The sequence below is a fragment of the Meles meles genome, chromosome 12, assembly GCF_922984935.1.
Source record: "Meles meles chromosome 12, mMelMel3.1 paternal haplotype, whole genome shotgun sequence".
NCBI lineage: Eukaryota > Metazoa > Chordata > Mammalia > Carnivora > Mustelidae > Meles > Meles meles.
In genome coordinates this window covers 34,633,152-34,659,413 of record NC_060077.1, presented here as the reverse complement: position 1 = coordinate 34,659,413, position 26,262 = coordinate 34,633,152, and the positions used below count along the sequence as shown (strand labels likewise).

The window sequence follows — 26,262 nt, the reverse complement described above, 5'->3', positions numbered from 1 at the left end:
AAGCACAGGCAGGAAGGCAAGGCCATAAGAGCCAATGCCCTAGGTTCCGCGCGGAGGACGAGTGTCAGAGGCACGCCGAACACTCCATTTTCGTGTCCCAAAGCCCGTCTCCCTGCAGGGTTTGCCCCGCAGCGCGGGCTGGGAGCCGGGGCTGGGGGCGCGGGGGGACTGTGAGCACCCACGGCTGCCGAGCGCCCGGACCTGGCCCCGCCCGGCTCCGGGTGGGTCCCCGCCTGCCCACGACGGCTCAGCGGGAAGGGTCTCCCTCCCGGGAGGGTCAGCAACAGGGGTGTGGGCAGCAAAATTGGGGGCGGCGACCGGCCCGAACCGTGTCCTTCCCATCCGCCTCCCCACTTTGAAAGTCCCCAACGTCTAACCCTATCTCCGCCTCCAAACCCGCGTCAGTAGTCTCTGTTCCCGGCCTGACTTTCCCAGCAAGGGGTCCTCAGTTCCCCTTTCTGTTCTCCCTCCTGGGACAGCACCGCGTGGAAGCGGCCCCGGGAAGATGGCCCAGGGGGAGGCGAGCCGAGGTGGGGCGCCGGCAGCGGGGTGCCGGGGGCGGGAGGCCTGGGGGGCGAGGAGCGGAGACCGGTAGGAGAGAAGGGAGGCCCAGGCCCGCCAGGACCCGAGGAGGCGCGGCCGGGGAGGGCGAGGCCTGGGGGTGGGGGCTCTGGAGGCACGGAGGGAGCGGGGGCGGAGGGGGCGCGGCCGGGGTGGGCGAGGCCCGCGGCCATTGGTCGGGCTGCCAGGATCGGGGGTGGAGAGCAGGCAGAGGGTCGAGTCCCGGGGAGCGCGCCGCGGGCCCGCAGTCGCCGCCGCGGTCCGAAGAGCAAGTTCCCAGAGCGCAGAGCCGGCGCCCGCCATGAGGGAGATTGTGCACATCCAGGCGGGCCAGTGCGGGAACCAGATCGGCACCAAGGTGGGCCGGGCACCGGGCTCCCTGAGGGTGGGCAGCGAGCAGGCCTAGGGTGTCGGGGCTCGACCCCTCCGTGCGGGCGCCCCGGTGCGCACCCTCTGTGCGCCTCGGTCCTCGGAGCCCTGTCCTGCCCTGCGCTGCACCCGGGAAGTGCTTGGAGAAGTGGCGCGGCCGAGGAGGGGGCGTCATAGCCAGGGACACCCCCCCCCCGCCCCTCACCCTACCCCCACCCCAGCTGGGAGCGGCGGCCGGCGGCTCAGGCGCGCCTGGAATTCGGCAGCCGGGCCCCGCGCACCCCGCCCCGCGGGCCAGCCGTGGCGTGAACCGAGAGGGAGTGCGCCCTAGGCTCCGGGTTCTCACCGTCTGTTCCCCCGCCTTGCCCTTCTCAAGTTTTGGGAAGTGATCAGCGATGAACACGGTATCGACCCAGCCGGAGGCTACGTGGGTGACTCGGCGCTGCAACTGGAGAGAATCAACGTCTACTACAATGAGTCATCCTGTGAGTAGCTCGGCGCCGCCGGGACTCCGCCCTTCCCCGTCGGACCCCGCCGTCCCCCTCCCAAACCCTTGGCCGTCCCCGCCCAGACCTGACCGTCCCCACCTCGGTTTCTGGCCACCCCTCTGGAACCCTAGCCATCCCGCCCCGGGCCCTCGGCCACCCCCGCCTGGACCCTGGCCATGACCCGCTTGGACCTGGGCTATTCCCCTCCCGGACCCGGCCTTCCCCTCTGGGACCCCGGCGTTCCCGAGTCTTCTCGGATCGACCCAAGGTTAGCTCTCAGGATAACGCCCTCCCGCGAGGGTAGTTTGCCCTCGGAAGTTTTCCCGGGATATAGCGGGATGCCCGACTCCTTCCTCTCTCGCTCTGGGGCGGGAAATCCGCCGTCAGTTTCTTTCAAACAACCGAATTTGGCCTATCACGGAGTCTGAACTCTTGAACCAGACAACCCTTTAGTGTTGTGAAATCACGTACTGGGTCACGTACGGCTTTCTGTTTTGTTTTGTTTTAACGTTTAAAATATATCTCCTAATGGAGATTCTTGGCTAAAAATTTGAAAAGCATCCCCATTAAATGACTTATCTGACCTTTTACCAACGTCCAAAAGCGTTCTATGCTCTCAATTCTGGATCATTGGTGGAGTGCAGTAAAAATTACAAGCTGTGGCATATCCAAGTTTGGGAATAATCTCACCTCTGCTCTGGGTACCTAGGTATATATTGTGGCTACATGTGTACATTATTTGTTACACTTTTTATTATAAAAGGGATAAGTGCCCTTCACTAAACAACAACACACTAAGACTTTGAAAGAACACCCAGAAAATGACAGATGCATGACATATGTCCCCAGAAAGAATTACTCCCATTTTTGGAGTCACTTGCTGTGTGTCCACACAAGAGCTGTGAAGAGCAGGATACATAAATCACTGGGCTTTATCCATCCAGCAGCTAGAAGAAAAGGTCTGGACCAGCAGGGCATAGATTATGAAATTTCAAGGTAGCCCTAAGGAAAATTCCAGTTACATAAGGAAAATTCCAGTTACATACTGCACCCCCGGTTAACCCTTAGGTCCAGCTTGTTAACTTCCTCTCTTCAGTCTGAGTGTGTGTGTAGCGGAACAGGAGTTATAGGGCAGATCCTGTGTGCAATCCCAAGTTCCTGCCCAATAGGCACTCGTTCATGAATGAGAATGCATTCCAGAAATGGCCCCATAACCAGGCGCTCAGACTACAGCTTGGATTCATGCATGTGTGTGCATGAGGGAGGTGCCAAAAAGTGGAAAGAATGTCAGAGCCACACAGCGGTGGCTGCAACAGAGACAGTTTATTTCCATGGAGCTCAAAAAGTAAAGCTTCCCAACAGGAAGGAGGTGTCAGGGTGAAGTGGAAAATACAGAAGGCAGGAAGTCAGGAGACCTGATTTCTCATCCTGCTTATTCCTGGTACTTCCTCTGCCCATTCATGCTTGGGCTGGTTTCCTCATCGAGATGACATCAGCTGGGACGGTGTTCCCCGGGTCCCCTCCCAGCACTAATGTTCTCTCTCTGAAGAGACCCTGCTTCCTACCATCTGGGCAGCTGGGGGGACTCACTGTGGGGCAGCCCATGACTCTGGAGACCAGAAAGTGACCTTGGGCGTGGGCTTTGTTCTCTTCCAGCTCAGAAATACGTCCCCAGGGCTGCCCTGGTGGACTTGGAGCCGGGCACCATGGACAGTGTGCGGTCTGGGCCTTTCGGGCACCTCTTCCGGCCCGACAACTTCATCTTCGGTGGGTTCCCTCTCTCCTCCTTCCTTCTGCCTCTTTCTGTTTTGTTTTTTTTTTTTCTTCCCCCTCACACATCAAACTGATATATGTGCGAGATTAAAAGACAAAGAAAAGCTTAGGATGGAAATCAGCAGTCCCCAGTATCATGCCAGGGTGCTGTGCCTTTTAAATCTCGACTTGTCTTTAAGAAAGTAATCTCTGTATCACTAAAGGAAATGCTTGTATTGATAGCTCTTGGTTTAACAGATTTTTTTAGACATTAACTTCTTTCTTCCCCTTATAAATGATCATAATATGATGATAATCGTTTGTTGGTTCTTGTGTTGCTCATCTTTCAATTGCAATGTGTTTATACCTATGTTTCGTTTTCATTACCTCAAGGCAGTTACTCTCCTTTCTTCCCAAAGCCTGGCACCATGTGAATTTTGTTTTGTTAAAACTGGGTAAATCCTTCCCTCCCTTCTTCTACCTAAGACATGATAAAACACCTGTCCCTCTGCATACTCCCAAAGGAAAAAAATAAATTTAAGATTTTATTTATTTCACAGAGAGACCCAGTGAGAGAGGAAAGGGAACACAACCAGGGGGAGTGGGAGAGGGAGAAGCAGGCTTCCCGCTGAGCAGGGAGCCTGATGCGGGGCTCCATCCCAGGATCCTGGGATCATGACCGGAGCTGAAGGCAGACGCTTAATAACTGAGCCACCCAGGCACCCCCCAAAGAAAATGATATAACATTAAATGAAGTGAGACCGTTAGTGCTGCTGGCCTCCACCACCCCGTGGCCATGGTTTTTAGAATCAAGATTACTTGACAGATATTCAAAGTCGGAATATTCAAAATCTGCAAGTAGAGACAGAATCCTGAAAGATTTTATTGGTACACAAACTGATGACTCTGTAGCAGAGTCAGGCAGTGGCCTATTTCAATTTTACATACCGCTTCAGTTAGATTCACTGATGTTCTTTCTCTGAAATTACCAGTGTAATTGAGGAAGAAATGTGCCCAGAGAGAAAAATACTGCTTAACCAACAGAAGTACCTCAATCAACCAAGCACAGTTTCAGTGCCTGTAAAAGGCAAAGTGTCTTACATGGAAATGAGAGAATCTTTTTTTTTTTTTAAATGTTTTATTTATTTATTTGACACACAGAGAGAGACAACAAGAGAGGGAATACAAGCAGGGGGAGTGGGAGAAGGAGAAGGAGACTCTCCACTGAGCAGAGAGCCTGATGCAGGGCTCCCTCCCAGGACCCTGGGATCATGACCTGAGCTGAAAGCAGATGCTTAACGACTGAGTCACCCAGGTGCCCTAAAATGAGAGACTCTTAAGGCTGATTCAGGGCTTAAAGTTACCATGATATAGAAATTAAATCTATCAAAGATCTACTTTCCAACCCATTCCTCAAAAGGCACCAGCTAGAGATGATTTCATTGAGGGTAACAGGTAATCCTATTTAAACTCTGTATATCTAGATTATCTCATACACAGTAAGTGCTTGATAGGGGCGCCTGGGTGGCTCAGTGGGTTAACGCCTCTGCCTTTGAGTCGGGTCATGATCCCAGGGTCCTGGGATCAAGCCCCGAATAGGGCTCTCTGCTCAGCAGGGAGCCTTCTTCCCCCTCTGTCTCTACCTGCTTCTCTGCCTACTTGTGATCTCTGTCTGTCAAATAAATGGATGAAATCTTTAAAAAAAATGTAAGTGCTTGATAAATATTAGCAACATCCTAGGAAGGCAAGGATTGTTCAACATGGAGAAGTCTGCTAATAGATTAAGAGAGACAACATCTTAATAGGTAACCCAAAATATTTGATAAAATTCAGTATGTGTTCCTGACTTGTTGAGGACAAAAACCCTTATGTGCAAGCTGGAAATAGACAGATACTTCCTCTGTTTAACAATTACCTACCAAATCCATAGCAACGTCACAATCCCTGGTGAAACATTAGAAGTATTCCAAGCAAAGTCATGTGTGAGAAAGAGATGTCATTGCCCCTACCATTAGTCCATGTTTTGAAGGTTCTAGCTGGTACACGAAGACCAGAGAAGGAAAGGAGATAAGGATTATTTAAAGGAAAAGATAAAATTGTTATTTGAAGGTAGACTGATTCTCTAGGATTTTCCAGATGGGCTGTCCAATGAACAGTGACTAGCATTTACAAGCCCTCGGTAAGGCAGCTAGACACAAGATAGATATCATTGCTCTCGGGTGACCAACAGTTTTGCTTGGGACTGGGGGGCTTCTCAGGACACTGCCTGCTTAGTGCTGAAACTGGTCAAGTCCCAGGCAAACTGGGCCAAATTGATCTCCTTCAAGGCAATAATCAATTATAAAATATAATGGGAAAATATCCTATTCACAGTAGCAGTAAAAGTTATAAATACCTAGGGACAAAATTTACCAGTAATTGGGAATAAGGAGGAGACAAGACATTTTCAAACAAGACAAATGTCAAACAAAACATTTTTCTCCCAACAGACTGAGTGGTACTTTAAAAACCAACAGCTAGCTAGGTTGTCTGGGGAGACTGAGTTGTGACCCTTGTCAGAGAGCAGCTTAATGGATTCAGCAACTCAGGAATCCCGATTCAACAGTTTCAGTTCAAGGAATTTGTCCTGAAGAAATGCTTGTACGTGCAGCATGGACATTGCGTACTGATTTCTAGAAGAGCTGGACCCCTTTGCCCGCTCCCTGCCCTCTCGCTCTTACCACTGGCTGGCGTCCGTCTCGGTCCGTTCCGTGGACTGCTCCCTTGGCACCTGTGACGCAGCCTTGACTGGGAGAACATTCAGAGTCTGTATGCCCAAAAGGAGAAAAGGACGACCTCCCCCTGGCACTGGTCTTGACACAGATCAATGCCATCTTTCTCTTTCTCTTACTAAGGGGTATAGATTCTTAGCAGCTATAGAATCTTCCTGGATGTACCACTTGGCTGGGTTACTGAGTTCGGGGCACCAAAAAGAGAGAACTGAATGGGGAGAAGGGAGACTTGGCAGCTAATTTCAGTTCTGCCACCTCTGGTGTTACCAGTTAACTTTCTTGGGGCTCCTTCGGCTTGGTGGTCTGAGGAACGAAGGGCCCCCAAGCATCCAGGCCTCTGTAAGAATCTGAAGGAAGCAACGGCCTGTCTCCCCCACATGCAGAGAAATACACCTGCACATAGAATTCTGGTCAGTTTCTTCCCTTGAAGGTTTTTTTGTTTGTTTGTCTTTTAAGATTTTGATTATTTATTTGAAAGAGAGCAAAAGGGCACAAGCAGGGGGAGCCACAGGCTCCCTGCTGAGCAGAGAGCCCGATGCAGGACTCCATCCAGGATCCCGGGATCATGACCTGAGCCAAAGGCAGACACTTAGCCATCTGAGCCACCCAGGTGCCTTCCCTTGGAGGTTTAATTGACTTTTGGTAAGAGTCCGAGAGGATAACTAAAGTTTCTTTAACCTGGATTACAGTTGGTGGAATCTGCCTCAGTCTTAGTAAACTTTACCAAACAAAATTAATAGATTTCGTCCTTACAAAAGGTATACAGTTGACCCTTGAACAACACATGGGTTTAAGCGTGCTGACCCCCTGCACAGTCCAAAATTTACTTACAATTTTTGACTCCCTGAAAACGTAACTACTAATAGCTTACTGTGGATTGGAATTCTTACCAATAACATAAAAATCGTTTAACACCCATTTTGTATAGTCTGTGTATTCTGTACTGTATTCTTATAATCAAGTCAGCTAGAGAAAAGAAAATGTTACTAAGATCCTAAGGAAGAGAAAATACACTTACAGTACTGTACTTAACTTATCAAAATTCTGTGTATAAGTGGACCCATGTGGTTTAAGCCCACCCACCATAGTTCAAGAGTCAGCTGTACTTGATTTTTGATGGGCAGTGCATGGTAGGAAATGCAGAAGTGCGGAAGGCATGTTTAGTGGGAAGCAGGCCCCTCCCTCCTCTGTCCGGTTAGTCCCCTCCCAGCAGGCCAAGTCCTGTTGCTGACCCTGTAAGGAGGCCTTTCTGGGGCATGTGCATGTTAGAATCGAATACATGAGTTTGTGAGTTGTTTGTTTGTTTTTTCAAGATTTTATTTATTTATTTATTTGAAAGCGTGAGAGAGAGCATGAGCAGGGGGTGGGGAGGGACAGTGGCAGAGGGAGAAGCAGACTCCCCACCGAGCGAGGAGCCCGACATGGGGCTCGATCTCAGGACCCCAAGATCATGACCTGAGCCGAAGGCAGACGCTTAACCAACTGAGCCACCCAGGAGCCCTGGGAGTTTGAGTATATGAACACATGGTGAGATCTATTTATGTGAAACACATGGCTTTCTCGCCTCTAGGAAGGATATGAGACAATGTGCAGTAAAGACAGCCATCAAACCTGGCCGTTTAAAAGAGAGTGAACTGAGATTCAATTCAATTGCAGCTGAGAATTAATTTATGCTCTGGGTTTCTGGCAATTACATTCAACATAGGAAGCCCGGGACACGGTGGTTATCATGAAAGGGACTATACTACTCCTAAAAAGGGAGCTTTCCCTCCGTTTTACATTATTTGTGTTTATTTATTTAATTTTTACACTGCTTTTTTCAAAAATTTATCAAAAATTAAGAACTGGGGTAAAAGCATTATTCTGTGTGATCATCATCACCTAACCGTCATGGGCATTGAGGTATTTTTCTAACTTTCGTGTTGGCTGATTTTCATTGTTTGTAAACACTAGCACTTAGATCTTTTTTTCCCACTGAGTATTATAATTAAGCCATATTCCATGTTAATTATGGTTTTAAAATCTATAATCTTCACAATGGCCAATAATCAGGGAGTCATTTCTTAGCAGATTTTGCTCTAAGAAAGAATATAATATATAGGGACGCCTGGCTGGCTCATTTGGCGGGGCATGCGACTTTTGATCTTCGGGTGTAGAGCTTACTTAATTAAAAAGAAAGAATGTACTAATATAGAATCTAGACACTCCCATCCCGGTTCACATAAATGGGTCTGGGTTTCTAATTCTGATCACAGAATAGATCCTCAAAAGTAAAATGACTGGGCCAGAGCCTGTGAATATATTTAGCTCCATTATACATTTTGCTGTAATCTTTCCATTGGATTAATGCCATCGGCAGTGTTGAGATTGCAGTTTTTGCCTGAAATTAAACTTTTTTTTTTTTTTTTTAATTTGACAGAGAGAGATCACAAGTAGGCAGAGAGGCAGGCAGAGAGAGTGAGAGGGAAGCAGGCTCCTTGCTGAGCAGAGAGCCCGATGTGGGACTCGATCCCAGGACCCTGAGATCATGACCCAAGCCGAAGGCAGCGGCTTAGACCACTGAGCCACCCAGGCGCCCCTGAAATTAAACTTTTAAAGAAACGTATCAGCTGAGGGACTCTGAGCACCATAATTGACAATGCTTTAAGAAATACTTTAGAGGAGGGGTGCCTGGGTGGCTCAGTGGGTTAAGCCTCTGCCTTCGGCTCAGGTCATGATCTCAGGGTCCTGGGATCGAGCCCCGCATCGGGCTCTCTGCTCAGTGGGGTGGCTGCTTCCCCCTCTCTCTCTATCTCTGCTTGACTTCTGCCTACTTGCGATCTCTGTCTGTCAAATAAAAAAATAAAATCTTAAAAAAAAAAAAATACTTTAGAGGAAATGGAAGAAGAACTTGGCAAGTTCTGAACTTGGCAAGTCTGTATAATTGTCAGTATAAGAAAAGAGAAACTTGCACTCCCATAAATAGGACTCACACATCGAGAAACCTGAAGACTCAATCATTAAAATACAACTCAGTGAACCCTGTTCCCATGGGAGGGGCGGTTAGCTGAAACACACACACACACACACACACACATACACACACACCCCTTATTGGTTCTTGAGAGAGAATAGAAAAACATTACGTAATTGTACATTGTTTAAATTTAAGAGGTTCAGACTCCTACTTGTTACACTGAAGCTTCATGGGAACCACGTTGGGTTTTATTTCTTACAATGGGTGGCAGGTGTATAGATAGTCTGTTTCATAGCTTTTTACATGCGGTTCGGTCCGTCCTGAGACATGTCGGCATGGATGAGGCCTTGTCCGTGCACTTGCCGGAAAAGGTTTCTGATAAAACCCTGGAAGCCATGCGCCTTCCCCGCCTCACCCAGCCCTGACGTCTGCTCAGGGTCAGGCCTCCCTCAGCCGCCATCACTCCTGTGCAGCCAAGGACCTGTGCAGCTTTTTTGGGAAAATATTTTATTTATTCATTTGAGAGAGAGTGAGAAGTAGCGCAAGCACAGGGAGCAACAGAGGTACTGGGAGAGGCAGGCTCCCCCCTGAGCAAGGAACCTGATGCGGGACTCGATTCCAGGAACCCAGAGTCATGACCTGAGCCGGAGCCAGACGCTTAACCCACTGAGCCACCCAGGCGCCCCATGTGGAACTTTTTAAAGAGTCTTCATGAAACAAAAAATATACATGAATAGAAAAGAGGCTTATGAATTTGGATCAAACCACTGAAGTTGTGCTAGGCTAGTTTCTCATGGCAGCCACTTCAGTGATGGTGGAAGTTTCCTTTGGTTTAATTTATTTGAACTGAAAATGAGAGAGACTAAGAAAGGTCTGGACTCATCTTTCTAGCTGTCAATAAGTGGGACAAAAAAGATTAAGAACAAATTGACACAGGCCCATAATGACCATTTAATGATTGAATCAACGCTTTTGTAAACCTTCAAGAATGTTAGAAACGACATCTGTGGCTTTTAAACTGTCTCTAGGATTGCTGCTTGTATCTGCTTCTTTGTTACAACATGCGTCCCGATTTTTGATTCGGAATATTTTTAAATTTTGGCCGATTGTATTGATGTGAAATAGCTTTAATAGTAGTTTTTATTTTTTGTTTTTTGAAAGATCTTTTTTATTTATGACCGAGAGAGATGGCGAGAGAGGAAACAAGCAGGGGGAGTGGGAGAGGGAGAAGCAGGCTTCCTGCTGGGCAGGGAGCCCAATATGGGGCTCAGTCCTAGGACCCTGGGATCATGACCTGAGCCAAAGGCAGATGCCTAACGACTGAGCCACCCAGGCACCCCTTAATGTAATTTTTAAAGCCAACACTGGGGCACCTGGCTGGCACAGTTGGTAGAGCATGCAACTATTTATCTCAGGGTTGTGAGTTTCAAGCCCCACATTGGCGTGGAAACTATTTAAAAAATTTTTTTTTAAAAAGCTAACACTATTTTTAATTAAGAACCCTGAATTGTTTAAATGAATGTACTTTGTTAAAATAGCATGCTTGTTACAGGGAATGGGGAGGTATCCAGAGTGCATAAACACAGTATACTGTTTGAGGAAACCGTTGTTTAGAAGTCATTCTCTAAAAAGAAAAAAGAAAAAAAAAGGAGGCAGAATTGCCTGGGAGGTGGTTCATCCCCCAGGAGCTTCCGAGCTCCCCGTTTCCAAGTTGGTTAATTACAGTAAACCAGTGTCATTCCATCTCTAGGCATGGTTTGAAGTGGTTTTTTAAAAAACAACAACACTGATTTGAAGTAATGTATAATTTTAAAAGTGAACGTTATCTGCGTTTAAGTTTTGAACATGAATATACTTTAAAAAAACCCAAAACCTTTTTCTTAACGAATTGCTGTTTGAATTGCTGGCTTATAGCAGTCATGCCCAGAGACAGTGGGAGAGAGTTTTGTGGGAGAAAATGGAGCTCCAGAAAGCCTCTTTCTGCACATGTAACTTTCCCTTCCAGACTTGGGGCTAGAGGGGCTCAGGGAGCACTTAATCCCTTACCCAGTGTGAGCAAGAGGTAGACCTGAGGCTGGATTGTGAGAAAACCCTGGGGACCTGTTGCAACCCGCCTGCCAAAGCTTGGAGATTGCAGCTTTGTGTTCTATGGGCCTGAGCCGCTGATGAATGTCACAACAGCTCATTACAGAACGTGTTCCACTCATGACCCCCAAATATTTAGTTGGGAACATCTGTTGCTATGAGACGGTGGCAAAATATTTTCAGAAGTCACTAGCTTCTTCCTTTTGTCAAGGGCAGAGAAAACCTCGTGGTTAATCGTGCTGAAATAGGCAGCCAAGTGATCGGTGTGAGCTGGGGGAAGAGTCAAGTTCAGCTTGTCTTGCTGTGGCTGCACATCTGCCGAAGCTACCTTCTGGACAGTAGCTGCTTTCTGTTCTAGACGGTTAACATTTTTTAAAAAGACTTGGTTTATTATTTATCATTTATTTGACAGAGACACAGCAAGAGAGGGAACACAAGCAGGGGGAGTAAGAAAGAGAGAAGCAGGCTTCCCGAGGAGCAGGGAGCCCAATGTGGGGCTTAATACCAGGACCCTGGGATCATGACCTGAGCCAAAGGCAGATGCTTAACCGACTGAGCCACCCAGGCGCCCCTCTCCTCTCTTTGCCTCTTTTTGACAATTGCACTTGCATTCTTACCTTTGTGAAGGTGTGCTCGTCCTACACTGAGCTCTGCACGCAAGGCTGGCCCTGCCCTTGTTCAAGCTCCCTGTGCCTCTGGGTCATTTGGCTGGGCCACTGCCTGCTGGGTGGGCTGGGGAGGGGTGGACAGAAGTTAGTGGGGGGCATAGGAAGGACAATGGCCATATTCGAGTCCATTGGGCAGGGGAAGAAATAGAATCTTTATAAGAGAGAATACAGTCACCTCCTACACAAGGAAGCGGCCACCCAGAGGACTAAGGGACAGATGCCCTCCGGGGGGTGGGGTGCTGCAAGCCTGGAGGGTCTTGCTCCTGCCCAGCCTGGCCCCTCCTGGAGCCACGGTGCCGCCATGCCCATCATCTTGGGGTCTTTGAGCTGATGGGACAAAGACAACAGGAGTGAGAGGCTGAGCTCCCTTGGGAGGAGAGGCTAAGACAGGTGAGCAAGGGGCCAGCTGTGTCTCATTCTGATGGGCACTTCTCTCCTGGACGTGGCACTATTGAATATTAAAATGTGTTTATTGTTTGAATCGTAAAGTTAAAATGGTACGTGTTTTTGAAACACGCGAGGATGGACTATAAAAATGGAACCTCCTCACCCCTTGCACAGATGACCCTGAGATCTTATTCCCTGGGCATAACTAGTGCTGTACACAGTGCCCGCCTCTTCCCGCGTACACGTGCATTTGTGCACACACATGTGCGCGTGCACACACACAGGCAGGCAGTTGACTTGGCTTTCAGAACATGGGATCATGCCACACATACCCTTTGGTGCCTTTTTGAAAAGTTCAGCAAAGTAACTGGGACGACGTCCCCTGCGACCATCACAGTGCCTTTCTGCTGAGCAGCTACCCTCATGGAGAAATGCCCCTACTTACTGACATTTTAAACACTTCCCTTGGGGCGCCTGCGTGGCTCAGTGGGTTAAGCCTCTGCCTTCAGCTCGGGTCATGATCTCGGGGTCCTGGGATCGAGTCCCACGTCGGACTCTCTGCTCAGGAGCCTGCTTCCATTCTCTGTCTCTCTGCCTGCCTCTCTGCCTACTTGTGATCTCTCTCAAATAAATAAATAAAATCTTTTAAAAAATTAAAAAATAAAAGAAATAAAAACTTCCCTTAAAGGCATGTTTTCGTATTTTAATTTTCTCTTGATTATCATCGGAGACATGTTTGTTGAGTTAAAATTTTATAAGCAATATGTCATGTTGAAACTTAACTCTCCTCTTATCCCATTTTTTGGATACTACCATGGTTATTCACAAGTTCACTGTGTGTTTCTCCAGTTCATTTCTTAAATACATTTTCAGTGTTTTAATAAGGGTTAAAATGTTCAGTTTGCCAGCTAGGCAAGACATTCACGTGGCCTGGGACTCAGAGGGAACAATGGGGTGTTACAGTGTATAGTGGAAAGGTGGTCTCATTCCAACCCCAAGTTGGTGCCCACCCAGGCTCCTTCCCAGAGGCAGCCCTCTAGGATTCCTGTGGTCATTCTGGAACATGAATATAATGACAGCCATTATAGACCATACACCATTTAGAACTTTGGGTTCTCCCCTCCTTAGCAATATACTTTGAAAACCTTACCATCTCAGTGCTAGGGCTGATGGCTGCTGTGTTCCTTTGCATAGAAACCATCACGGATTCAACCAGTCCTCTGTTAAAAGAGATTTAGGTTTGTTTCCTTTTTTCTTTGTTAGGATTACAAACTCTCCTCAGCACGTATTTCTCTGCATGCCATTTTCCACCTGTGTGCCTACACCTGTCTAGGCAAATTTCTAGAAGTGAAATTGCTGAGCTTAAGGGGACTAATTTTGAAAGGTATGCTAGACTGTTCTCCAGAGAGGCTGGTCCTTGTGTTATGCCTTCCCCACAGCCCCAGTGTGTGGAGGGGCCTTTCCCCAGTTCTGGCCAGCAGGGTTTTCCAGCTTTTTGATCTGTCAGTTTCACAGGGGAGAAATTGAATCTCCTTGTTTTAATGTGCATTTCTCTTATAAGGAATGCCTCAAATATTTAAGTTATTTGAATTTCCTTCCCTGTAAACTGTTGACATCCTTTGCCCGTTTTTCCAAAAGTTACTATTTTCCTTATTCATTTATAAGGACGTCTATAGATCTTTAAGGAGCGTATCCCTTTGTATGCGATACAAGTACTAGTAGTCAACACATTTTAAACTTACTGAAGAACCACAGGATTTTGGTGGTTTTCTTATTTTACAGATTTCCACTTAACACCCACAGTGCTTAGCACTGATAAATGCTGTAGAAGACTCAAGGATATTTGAGATAAGACCCGTTCCTCCAAAAGTAGGCCCTTGTGTAAGGCCACACCCACAGTCCCCGGCAGAATCCAGAAGGGGACCAGCAGCAGAGCTCAGTAAGAGGGCCCCAGCCCGAAGCGCACAAATGCCTCCCATTTGCTAGTCTTACCTGATGTAGCGCTGGGCCACTCCTGGGAGACAACCCGAGTGGTGTCACAGCTCTCGGGCTTGGCTTCCCACGGGTGTGCCCCGTGTCAGGTATGGGCCTGCCAGCCCAGAGCGGAGAAGCTGGTCACTGGATGGTGGTTGTGGATTGTTGCCATCAGCTGGGTGTAGACAAAAATCGAGTGAACGTCTTTGGACTAAGTGGAGAGGAGTCTCTCCAGTAGGATTCCAGCCCTGTCTTAGCTCAGATCGGAAGGACAAACAGCTCTGGTATCTCTTGTTTTCTATGTTTGCTTGACGCGATCAGGTCACTCTCCATCTCCTATGGTGCATCCTGGTCCTTTTCATCCAATAAGCAGGGAACGTTTGAGAGGGATGCTAATGGATTTGTTTTTTAATTACTTATACATTTTTTAAAGAACTAGATTTGATATACACCAATTTACTAAATAAACACAATGCCTTCATAATCTTCCTTGCTTCTTAAGTAATTCATGATTTTGGCTGTATATATTACATTGCCTTGTTACCAGTTAAAATGAGCAACAGCAGCACCTTGTTTTGATACTTTATTACTAAATAGATACATTATAACTCAATGTCAGAGGGGCACAGCCAGGCATGGAGGTGGGGGGAAAGGGACCATGTTCAACGTGAGCTTGAGGAGGTCAGCACTGCACATTGACTTCACTGCTTTTCATCATTTACCCTACAGTGTGCTCTAGAATGTAGTTCTAAGTGGTGTTTCTAATAATCCTGGAGATGTGTATTAACGTATTCATTTGGATTGAAAAAGTCATGTTTTTCTGACAGAAAGCCCAGGGACACCTGGGTGGCTCTGTTGGCAGTCTGCCTTCTTCTCGGGTCTTGATCCCAGGGTCCTGAGATAGAGCCCGACATTGGGCTCCCTGCTCAGCCGAGAGTCTGCTTCTCCCTCTCCATCTGCTGCTCCCCCTGCTTGTGCGCTTGCTTTCTGTCAAATAAATAAATGCAATCTTTTTTTTTTTTTTTAAAGAAAGTAAGTCCAGTTTGGAGGATTGCTCTGATGATTAGGACTGTGTTTGCCAATTAGAGTATATGGCTTACATTTTTTATAACAGGGATAAGCTAAGCTTCAACCTAAAAATTCTTTCCAGTAAAAATTATTTAAAACATTTAAATGAAAAATCATATTGGCGGGGGTGTCTCGGTGGCTCAGTTTGTTAAGCATCTGCCTTCGGCTCAGGTCATGATCCCAGGGTCATGGGATGGAGCTTCGTGTCTCCCTCTCCCTCTGCCTGCCGGTCCCCCTGCCTGTGTTCTCTGTCAAATAAATAAATAAAATCTTTAAAAAATTACATTGGCAAAATTGTATTGGAATTAATATTTCCATTTCCCCAACTCTCTCCAAGTCTATTGGATTAAAACAAGTTCCTCTCCATATAAGAGGCAACATTCGGTAAGTTCTGGTGGCAAAGCCTTTTGATTTCTCCCAGAAACAGAAGAGAAGAATGAGCCAACTCAGGCTGTTTCCAATGTTGCTTCCCATCCAGTTGTTTGGGGCTGAAAGATGTGTTTGTTTTCATCACCCTCTTCTAAGCATGAATAGGAGTGAGCTCCCCCTCTCGCCCCCACCCCTGTGCAGACCTACTGAAATCGTGTGCCCCTCTCTTGTGCTTTGTCCCAGGACAAACAGGCGCCGGCAACAACTGGGCCAAGGGCCACTACACAGAAGGGGCCGAGCTGGTGGATTCCGTGCTCGACGTGGTGAGGAAAGAGTGTGAGCACTGCGACTGCCTGCAGGGCTTCCAGCTCACGCACTCGCTGGGCGGGGGCACGGGGTCTGGGATGGGCACGCTGCTCATCAGCAAGATCCGCGAGGAGTACCCCGACCGCATCATGAATACCTTCAGCGTCATGCCCTCACCCAAGGTGTCGGACACGGTGGTGGAGCCCTACAACGCCACGCTGTCCGTGCACCAGCTGGTGGAGAACACCGACGAGACCTACTGCATCGACAACGAGGCCCTGTACGACATCTGCTTCCGTACCCTGAAACTGACCACCCCCACGTACGGAGACCTCAACCACCTGGTGTCGGCCACCATGAGCGGCGTCACCACCTCTCTGCGCTTCCCGGGCCAGCTCAACGCCGACCTGCGCAAGCTGGCTGTGAACATGGTGCCCTTCCCGCGCCTGCACTTCTTCATGCCCGGCTTTGCACCGCTCACCGCCCGCGGCAGCCAGCAGTACCGCGCGCTCACGGTGCCCGAGCTCACCCAGCAGATGTTCGACGCCAAGAACATGATGGCCGCCTGCGACCCGCGCCACGGCCGCTACCTGACCGTGGCCACCGTCTTCCGGGGCCCCATGTCCATGAAGGAGGTGGACGAGCAGATGCTGGCCATCCAGAACAAGAACAGCAGCTACTTCGTCGAGTGGATCCCCAACAACGTCAAGGTGGCCGTGTGCGACATCCCGCCACGTGGCCTCAAGATGGCCTCCACCTTCATCGGCAACAGCACGGCCATTCAGGAGCTGTTCAAGCGCATCTCAGAGCAGTTTTCCGCCATGTTCCGGCGCAAGGCCTTCCTGCACTGGTTCACGGGCGAGGGTATGGACGAGATGGAGTTCACAGAAGCAGAGAGCAACATGAACGACCTGGTGTCCGAGTACCAGCAGTATCAAGAAGCCACGGCCAACGACGGCGAGGAAGCTTTTGAGGACGATGAAGAGGAGATCAACGAATAGAGGCGCATCCCAGTCTCACATACCACAAATCAGATGATGTTTCTTTAACTCCGGAGCATCGTGACCTTGATGGCCACCCGTAGTGCTCTGCTCTAAATATGTGGGCATAGGCCCCTCACCAATGCAACAAAATTGCACCGTCAGTCATCTGGAACCAAGAAAGTACATCGGAATAGCAGAGAATCGGCAGTCCTACCCAATTTTCTACTGGAGGACTTGAAAAGACAAAGGGGCCATCAACAGAGGGCGCGATGAATTGACCTCACCTTCTGTCAAGTGTTCAACCATACTGAGAATTAGCAAGGAAGTTAGAAAGTGTTTTTCATCCATTGTGATGAAACCTGAAGCTGTGCAGTGTTGCCTTATACTGAAAATGCAATATGGAACTTTACAACAGCCTATTCATAATAAAACACTAAAACGGTGCCTTTGCCTCTTCCAGCCTGTTTCCCTGAAAGATTCGTTTTGTGTTGTTAAATAATGGTTACTTGGGTACCTGGTCTCTTTCTGGGGTAACTGCTCCTGCCACTCAGTGAATGAGCTCAGAAGAAAGGTTTTCCTTGAACTGCAGACCTTATGGGGTGGCAGCCAGAATTTTCCTGAGCATCTGAGTAGCACATACATAAATAAAAGCCCGTAGTCCCCTTTTGCAACTAATACTTAGCCCTCCCACAGAATCTTTCATCTTCCCGGGTCATGTCCTGGGCTAGTTAGTCCCAGCCTTCCCCAACAGTTGGGCTAAGATTTGTCAGAGGACCTACAGAAAATGGCCTCCAGGCTTCCAGCCAGAGCCAGGGGGACACGCAAGCTCTTGGTGGGTGAGGGGGCACCTGGCAGGGCCGGCTTGGAGAGCTGTGTGCTTCCTTCAGAAGTGCTCAGGTTCAGTGTGGAGGCTGAGGGCTATTTTCTATATAACAAATCACTTTACAGTTTCGGTAACTTGACACAACTTCTGTAAGAGGTCTTGTAAAGCCAAACTCCATAGGACATGACCAGGCTAGTCCTATCAGTAATTAGCAGACATTGCTGTTCACCAGTTTCTGGCTTATTTCTCCTTTCTGCCCCTTTGAAGTTAGCCGTGAACATGACTTTGCTTTGGCCAAGAGAATGTGAGTAGCATGTCTCTTCCAGGTGGAAGGGTCTAAATGCTAGTGCTCAACCCTCGATCCTGCCTCTAACAGATTTCTCCATCAGTCTGGGTCCCAGGAACTGCTGAGCACAGCCCCCTCTGACCTTTGTTGAACAAGGAGTGAGAAAGAGAGGACTGTCCTTTGGAGTCATTTTGGGGTTTACCCCACAGTGTAACCTAACTCCCCCACCTGACAGAAGGCCTGAGCTCTGTGATGCCGTAGCTTACACCCAATAACTAACTATACTGGGCTGAGCCCCAACCTGGGGCACACAGAAAGGGACTCACTAAACATGGCAGTGTGGCTTGAACTGTGGTGAAAACAGGTCCCATTTCTGCAGAAATCTGAAGTCTCTTACTAACCACATCTACCCTGGAAATAGGCCAGGTGCGACTGACCTTGGAAGAGAGAAAGGACGCGTGCTGTGAGCCCCTGGTGTGAGTCAGGCTCCACGTGGGAGCCAACGTGGGTCTTGCTCACCACAGTGCTGCGGGCCTCCTTGTGCAGATCAGAAAACCCGAGGGTGGCGGTGGTGGTTCTTCCAGGCCATTCTGGTTGCCTTCTCAAGACTCCGCAGGCTTGAATTCGAAATGCAGATGAGTTAGCACCTGACCAACCATCTCATGCATGGCTTTGTCCCTTTTCTCACTAGATCAAACCTGACTCTTAGGTGGCACATCCCGCATCATTCCACTCAGGAGGCCTCACAGCCAAGGCTACCAGACCTCCGCACTAATGGGCGCCTCTCCTCGTAGTGTCGCGAGGAAGTAGTCTCGTCGTCTCCGGATTGTGTGGGGAACAGCACGCTGACACCCTGATGGTCAAGTGAATCCTGTCTCCAGTCAATTTCACTGAATCACCTCCCACAGACATCCTCTGAGGAAGGGGGGCAGTAAGTCTGTCACATCTGCAGGTCACTGGGCAGAGGCGCTGAGCGACTGCAGTGTGAGCGGAGGAGGGCTCCCGTGCGCCCAGAATACTGAGCCGCTGGCATCTGCAGACGGTGCGGCTGTGCAGTGAGCTGGAGCTCCGCTGCTCTGGGCCACCCGGTGGAGGGGTCCCGGGACAGAGCAGCCTGCTCATGCCACCGCCCTCCCCGTCGGTCCCATGCTGCCCTGGGGGTGCCACCTGTATCTTCGTCTGAAGGCTGAGAAGTTGTTTCTCCCACAACATACTTAACTGCATCAAAAACACACGAGGCAAGTTGAAGTAACCGCGATCCAACGGAATGGCGTGGGACAGCCTGCCGGACCTGCTCTGATGCCACACTGACTTCCAGACCCAGACGCCAGGACCGACCGGCCTCGTGAGGCTCTAAACTGATGCCGTTGCCACAGATTGTTGCACTGACTTATCAATGTACTTCTTTATGTTTTCAATGTACTTTACATCCAGAGACCATCATTCCAGAATGTAGGACTCTGGAAATTACCAAGCCTCTTAGGGGAGCAGGTAAGAACCAGCAGGACCAAGGTTTTAAAGGATTCCTCTCTCCAAAGTTAGAACACTTGATTCCTTCCCATTAGGTTTTTTTTTTTTTTTTTTTTAAGATTTTATTTATTTATTTATTTGACAGACAGAGATCACAAGTGGGCAGAGAGGCAGGCAGAGAGAAGGAAGCAGGCTCCCTGAGGAGCAGAGAGCCGGATGCAGGGCTTGATCCTAGGACCTTCTTGGGATCATGACCTGAGCTGAAGGCAGAGGCTTCAACACACTGAGCCACCCAGGTGCCCCATTAGGTTTTCTAAAAGAAAATACCCCAAGCACGAAACAGTGACCTGCTGTTGAGTTCAGAAGGAAAAAAGTACAGTACACTTTATTTTTGACGTAAAGAAGCCGTATTTACATAATACATTCATATTTGTAGATATGTTACAGCTCTCTGTAGAAAACCATTCCATTAAAACAGCAACATGTGATCTGGATTCAATCTTTTAAGTATTAAGTCAAATTAAAATATTCTTATCAGAACTCCAATGTAATTTCACAGCTCATCCACAGAAGGAAACTCTGAAGGGAAACAGGAATGAAGAGTGGGTGATGGAAAGAGAATAATACACCTCTCCCACCCTGGCAAGCCTCCATGGATGGTCGGTCGATGCCCGACGCACACCAGCTGGCACCACGGACGGCGGAGGGAGCGGCGCTGGGTGCCCTCTCCATGCTCCCAGCCACTGTCCGAGAGCCTGGTGGGCTTGGGACACATTCTCCTGGGCATTCAGAAAGTCACCCTGCCACCCAGGCTGTGACTTCAGAGGCTGAGGACTAAGGACCCCTCTTTCCCACCATCTCAACCAGGTCAGCAGATGGTTACGATCAACCCCACAGTGTCCTTATTCCTCTGAGAGAGCCAGAGTCGACCTTGACAAAGGCACAAACTAAAATGGTCTCCCTTCTTGGATCTGGTTGGCGACTTTCTCATCCCGGGGCTCCTCTTTCTCCTTTTCCCGTTCTTTGTTCCAGTCTTTAAGGCCCTCTGGAAGCGAAGTGTCCTCATCCAAGCTGCCAGTGCCTTCTACAAATTCTTCATAGGTAGATTTTTCCGCAAACGGTCTGGGGCCCAAAAGTTCAACCATATCATTCTTATCTAACACTTCTTTTTCTAATAATAGAAGAGCAACCTGAAACACGAATAATTCCCATTAAACACAGTAACTTAGTAAAGTCTTTGCAAAGCTAATGATATTTTTATTTATAGCTAACCCCACTCCAAAACAGGATTTAAGACCACTGAAAAATATATAGACAAGGTCCCATGATTTTAGAGTAAAATACATAAAATACTGGAAAAACAAATGTCCACCAGTAAGTGAGGGGCTCAACGCATTTTGATACAGTCACCTGTGCTCGCTTCGGCAGCACATATACTAAAATTGGAATGATACAGTCACCCAATGAACAATTATGCACCTGTAATGAAGAATCTGTTCTAGATACGGCTTGGAGAGTCATATTCAGTTAGGAAAACAAGATGGACACCTTTTATGGTATGCTACATTTGCCTTTAAAAGGAGAGAAATATGTATCTTTTTATGTGCTTATATGTACATAAGAAAATTCTGGAAGGATACATTATACACTTACAAAAGTGGCTGAGAGAGCAAGTTAGGGGAAAGGGGAGAAATAGGTGAGCAAGAAATTTAAAAAGTTAGTTGGGAAAAATAAAGACAAGGGCAGAGATACAAAAGGAAGCCAGGAAGGTTTATATGAAAACATGAATCTTGAAGTTCTAGTCATTTCTATGCTTAAACCATAAATTGACAGTACACATCTTAACAGGTCACCGGGACACCTGACCAGCTGTGTGTATGGAGGTGAGGGTGTCGGGGGCAGGACAATGGTTATCAGGGCATCTGACTGCTACAAAAAACAGCAAAGTGGGTTAAAATATCAACTGACCTCATAAGACAGATTTATTTCCTAAGGTAACTCCCTACTTAGAAATCTGACTTATCTGCACTTTTAAACTAGATGGCATTTCTTAAAGATACCAAATAATAGAGCAATTTCATGCTGTTTTATCAGCTTTTAAAACCCTTACTACAGAATACCGCAAATACGCACAAAAGCAGAAAATGGGTAACAAATCCCCGTGTAGCCACTAGCGACAGTCCCCAACTTAGAGCTGTTTTTGTCTCCTCTACCCCGTAGATTACTCTGAAGAAAATTTCAGCTGTTATATTTTATCCATATATATTTTGGTCTTTATTTCTAAGAGATAAAAACTCTTAAAAACACAACCAGGTTGTCTTTCAGACCACCATCAATTCTCAATTTGCCTACTACACAGTTGTGGGTAACTACTTATGCGAAAATAATATATTTATTTTATTTAACCCGATATATCAAATGCAGTATCATTTTTCGAAGATTTTTATTTATTTCAGAGAGCGAGAAAGTGGGGGGGGGTGGCAGAGGGACAGGAGAGAGGGAATGTCAAGCAGACTCTGAGCTGAGTGCGGAGCCTGATGTGGGGCTCGATCTTGTGACCCTGAGATCATGATCTGAGCTGAAATTAAGAGTCAGACATTCAAAGGACTGAGCCACCCAGATGCCCCCAAACACAGTATCATTTTAACCTGTAATGACATAAACAATTATTGAGATATTTTACATTCTTTTTTTTTCATAGCAACTCTTCAAGACCCAGTGTGCTCAGAGCACACTTCAACTGGGACCAGCCCTATTCAACAGCACAGGCTTGGTCAGAGGTTAACGGCAAGGGCTCTGCAGGCAGGAAGGACACTGGGTCCAAATCCTGGTCTTGCTCCTTATCAACTGCATAACCTTAAGCAAAGTTACTTAACCTTTGCAATGTACTAGTTTCCTCTTCTGTAAAATGGGATGATAATGTTTCAATGTCCTGAGGCTGCAGGGAGCTTTCGAGAAGTTCAGCCATCTCCAGCAGTGCCTGGCGCACGTGAGATGCTGGGTGGATGCTAGCCGGTTACTCTTATTCTCCTAAAGCACAGCCCTTCTGTATTGTCCTGTCCAGCAGAGGAGTAAACTGAGGCCCATAGTTTGGAGGACATGAGTCTTAGCAGCAAAGTCTCCGGCCACCTCTCCTCTTAAGGCTCCTTATCTCTTGGCTGGCTCACAGATTTAAATTTCTCAAATGGGCCAAACAGTACTTCAGAGCTCTGCAGTGTTTCAAGATCCTCACTCCGCTGACCCAATCTCCCTTTCCCACACACGTCTTTGTTACCACTGTCAGTACACGCATGGTACATGCAGAAGGACAGATAACTGGGAGAAACTGTTTGGCATCTATGGCATGCACATGGAAACTTCCTCTTATCTCTCTTATCTGTGTATGCACACTGTCCCCCTGCAGCCCGGGGTCTCGAGGGAGCTCCTCCACTGTCTTCCACAGCTCAGGTCCTCCTTTTCCACAACTGGCTATGGGGGGACCACCAAGAGATCCTATCTCCAGCCTGGACCTGCTGTCCATGTTTCATTCGCAAATGCCCACGGCCCGTGTTCTCCTGGGTTCAAGACTGACCCCCACCCTGTATCTGCCACTAGGAGTCATCTCAAGGGCTTTCTTCTCGTTCACTCTGTGCATTTAACCAATAAATCCCAGTTTTTTTCAGATGGGCCTTTGCCCTACTTCCACTGCTAGTCCCAGCACCGTGGGAGGGCTGAGCCCCGCAGGGGCAGTCTCTGCCACTCCCCTGGGCGGGCACACGGCTGCCACACTCTGGCAAATGATGGACTTCATCATTTCAACACTCTTAAAGGACTCCTTGCTCTAAAACAAAGGGACTGGATCAGATCATTTTGAAGGTCACTCTTTTTTTTTTTTTTAAAGATTTTACTTATTCATTTGTCAGAGAGAGGGAGAGAGAGCGAGCAAGCACTGGCAGACAGAGTGGCAGGCAGAGGCAGAGGGAGAAGCAGGCTCCCTGCTGAGCAAGGAGCCCGATGTGGGACTCGATCCCAGGACCTGAGCCGAAGGCAGCCGCTCAACCAACTGAGCCACCCAGGCGTCCCACTCTTATTTCTAAAACTGTGTTTCTAAACTTTCTAGCTAGCTTTTGAGAACCTGGGTACTGCAGCTCCCTCCCCTCAACTCTCCGCTCAGCCCTGCCCTGCTCCCCACACACTTCCTGCTCCCCAGGCCTCCACGGCGCCATCTGCTCCCCTCAACTCATTCACTGTAACTTGACTACCCTTCCACATACAATCCATACATATCTATCTATACATACATACCCTTCCACATACAACCTAAGCTCTATCTTCTACACGAAGCCATTGCTGACCACTTGGATCTCCCTTTCTCCAAGGTCCTGTGGGTGCTTTCCAGTGTGGAGGGCGCCAGCAATCTGTCTGCACTGGGCACTTTTGTGAGAAGACATCACAGATGCTTCTGGATTGCCTTACTGATGGAAGAGCATATCTTGGAATATTCGTTTATCCATATCAGTCCCTCCTAAAAGGCTTTCTCATTTGTGCTTTAGGAGTGTGGAATGTTCAAAGAACAAAAAAACTCTGCTTTTGGTTGCATGGATTCTGAATAATTAAGAGTTTACTGGATGCAAGAAATCCACCGAATTCAGAAGGAAACCCTCCCTTTGGTAGGTGGTGTCACATGAAGTAGGACAGAAAACACAGAGCATGTTTACTTGCAAAGGTCGTAATTAAACCAAAGGTAATTTTCATGTGCTAATTTCATGTGGGCTAGCTTTTGTTTGCACTTTCATCAGTACCTGTTTATTCCAGAGGTGAAAGACAACAGTAAATTCCTGTCAGTCCACTGTGTTCCTTACTGAGGAGAACAGGTAAAACACAGGGTGCAGGGGAGGGAAAGCCTCAGTTGTGTATTTTGTGGCCATGAGCAGATCCCATTAATCCTGCACTCCCACCTCCTCACAGAGACAGAGCAGACACAGAATCAGAATGAAGAAAGGAACCCAGGGCGCCTGGGTGGCTCAGTGGTTTAAGCCGCTGCCTTCGGCTCAGGTCATGATCTCAGGGTCCTGGGATTGAGTCCCACATCAGGCTCTCTGCTCGGCAGGGAGCCTGCTTCCCTCTCACTCTCTCTGCCTGCCTCTTTGCCTACTTATGATCTCTCTCTGTCAAATAAATACATAAAATCTTAAAAAAAAAAAAAAAAAAAAAAGAAAGGAACCCAAGAACCCAAGAGTTACAGTCACAGGAAACGCCAACGTCTACAAACCAACCCAAACAGTACATCCATCACTTTAACCTTTCTTTTTCTTTTCTTTTTTTTTGGCAAAATCACGTAGAAAAATTATTCCTACAACTAGCACCCACCTTCTCCACATCAGCTTTCTTCTCTGTGAGGAGAGCCACTGTTCTCTTATAAGCATCATTAATAAGTATTCGTACTTCGTCATCTATCAGTCTCGCGGTGGCTTCGCTGTAAGGCTTCTCTAAAACCATATCGCCTTGACGTGGGAGATCAAAGGAGATCTGCCCAACCTTCTCGTTCATGCCAAACTGAACAATCTGAAAAAGAATACACGATTAGTGGTGCGCATCTGGTTTCGCTGACAGACTGACTTATAAAATGGCAGTAAGTCTTCATACCGGCCTTAACTCCACACACTTCGCTGTAATACTACTCTTTAACCAGGCGAAGTTTACATGGCAGCCTTGTGCTGGTTGACTGGATGGGGTGTTCTATGTAGACAGTGCAGCAATGGGTAGCATTTTAAACTACTCAACTAGGGACACAAGACAAGAAGCCCACGGACAACATCTACGAAACCTGCAAGATACTTCTCCCTGCACGAGGGGAGGTAAAGAAGCAAGAAGGTTCTGACAGACTCAAGAGTTTAAAATGCAAGCCCTCCAGGCTCTTCCTGGAAAGGGCAGTGTGCCAACCTGAGAACAAGTGATCCTGGAAGGGCGTTTGCATTTTCCTGTTCCCTGAAGCCACCAGGCCAAGCCTGGATCCTATGAGCCCCCAAAACTAAAATGCCCCACATTAAGAAGTTTCTGGAAGTAAAACCCAAATTGACTAAAAAAGGCCCAGAGGAAAGTGAGGAATAGGAAAACAGCCAAGAGAACTCAGAAAGCAGGAAGCCATATTTGTTGTTGTTATTATTATTTTTAAAGATTTTATTATTTGAGAGAGAGCTAGAGAACACAAGGTGGTGGGGGGCAGAGAGAGAAGCAGGCTCCCCGCTGAGTAGGGAGCCTGTCATGGGGCTTGATCCAAGGACCCATGATATGAGCCAAAGGCAGACGCTCAATGGACTGAGCCACCCAGGGACCCCTCAAATCTTTTTCAAAACACATTTTTTTTACAGGGACGCTCTCTTGCTTGTTCACTCTCAAGAAAGACTTGAAAAAGTGACAGACCAGAAGAGCTGACATACAGGTAACAGGAGTTTCCAAGGAAAGTCATTTAAGTTCGGAGACAGCAAAACTACATTGTTTGGGGTTGTATGCACCAGCGACAGGTAAGGAAAATGTGGGTATGACAATAACAAGTCAGGAGAGTGGCTGGTCCAGGAGGAAGGGCGGGCACGAAGAAGGGATGCTCTTAGGGACAGCCCAGGTACAGGCAATGCTGCACTGTGGGATCACAGAGGCCTGTACAGAGCTTTGAACTCTGCACATATGCTTTAGAGACTCTTGGTCACATGTATCCCATCTTTCGAAAGTTCATTCGGGCCACTCTGCTTTTATGGCCTCCAGCAGCACCTGCTTTGGCTAACCGGAAGACCCTGAAAGAGGACTTTCCCTTTGATGAAAAAAAGGCGAAAAGAGCGCTCTGCACAGGTTCTGCAACAGCTTCGACAGAGGTGGCGCGCCCCCCCTGGGGCAGTGAGTGGCACTGCAAGCTCCACCGAAAGCTGTGTCCTGAGGCAGAGCAGTCCACCAGAGGCTACTTTTGCAGTCT

At 47.9% G+C, this 26,262-nt stretch overlaps 2 protein-coding genes across 2 annotated transcripts in view; one reads left to right on the top strand and one right to left on the bottom strand.

Annotated features, from left to right (window-relative positions):
- The first annotated feature begins 761 nt into the window (after window positions 1-761).
- On the top strand, window positions 762-17,174 carry TUBB6 (tubulin beta 6 class V). The gene is made up of 4 exons (XM_046026094.1): window positions 762-919; window positions 1,307-1,415; window positions 3,075-3,185; window positions 15,692-17,174. The coding sequence occupies exons 1-4, from the start codon at window positions 863-865 to the stop codon at window positions 16,753-16,755; spliced, it is 1,341 nt and encodes a 446-aa protein (XP_045882050.1). The 5' UTR covers window positions 762-862; the 3' UTR covers window positions 16,756-17,174.
- Window positions 17,175-19,669: 2,495 nt separating this feature from the next.
- Window positions 19,670-26,262, bottom strand: part of AFG3L2 (AFG3 like matrix AAA peptidase subunit 2) — a 47,917-nt gene continuing 41,324 nt past the window's right edge. The window contains exons 16-17 of the mRNA XM_046025209.1: window positions 24,666-24,860; window positions 19,670-20,506 (exon numbers count right to left, since the gene is read on the bottom strand). Coding sequence (XP_045881165.1) covers window positions 20,264-20,506; window positions 24,666-24,860 — 438 coding nt within the window. The 3' untranslated portion in view covers window positions 19,670-20,263. The remainder of the gene's footprint in view (window positions 20,507-24,665; window positions 24,861-26,262) is intronic.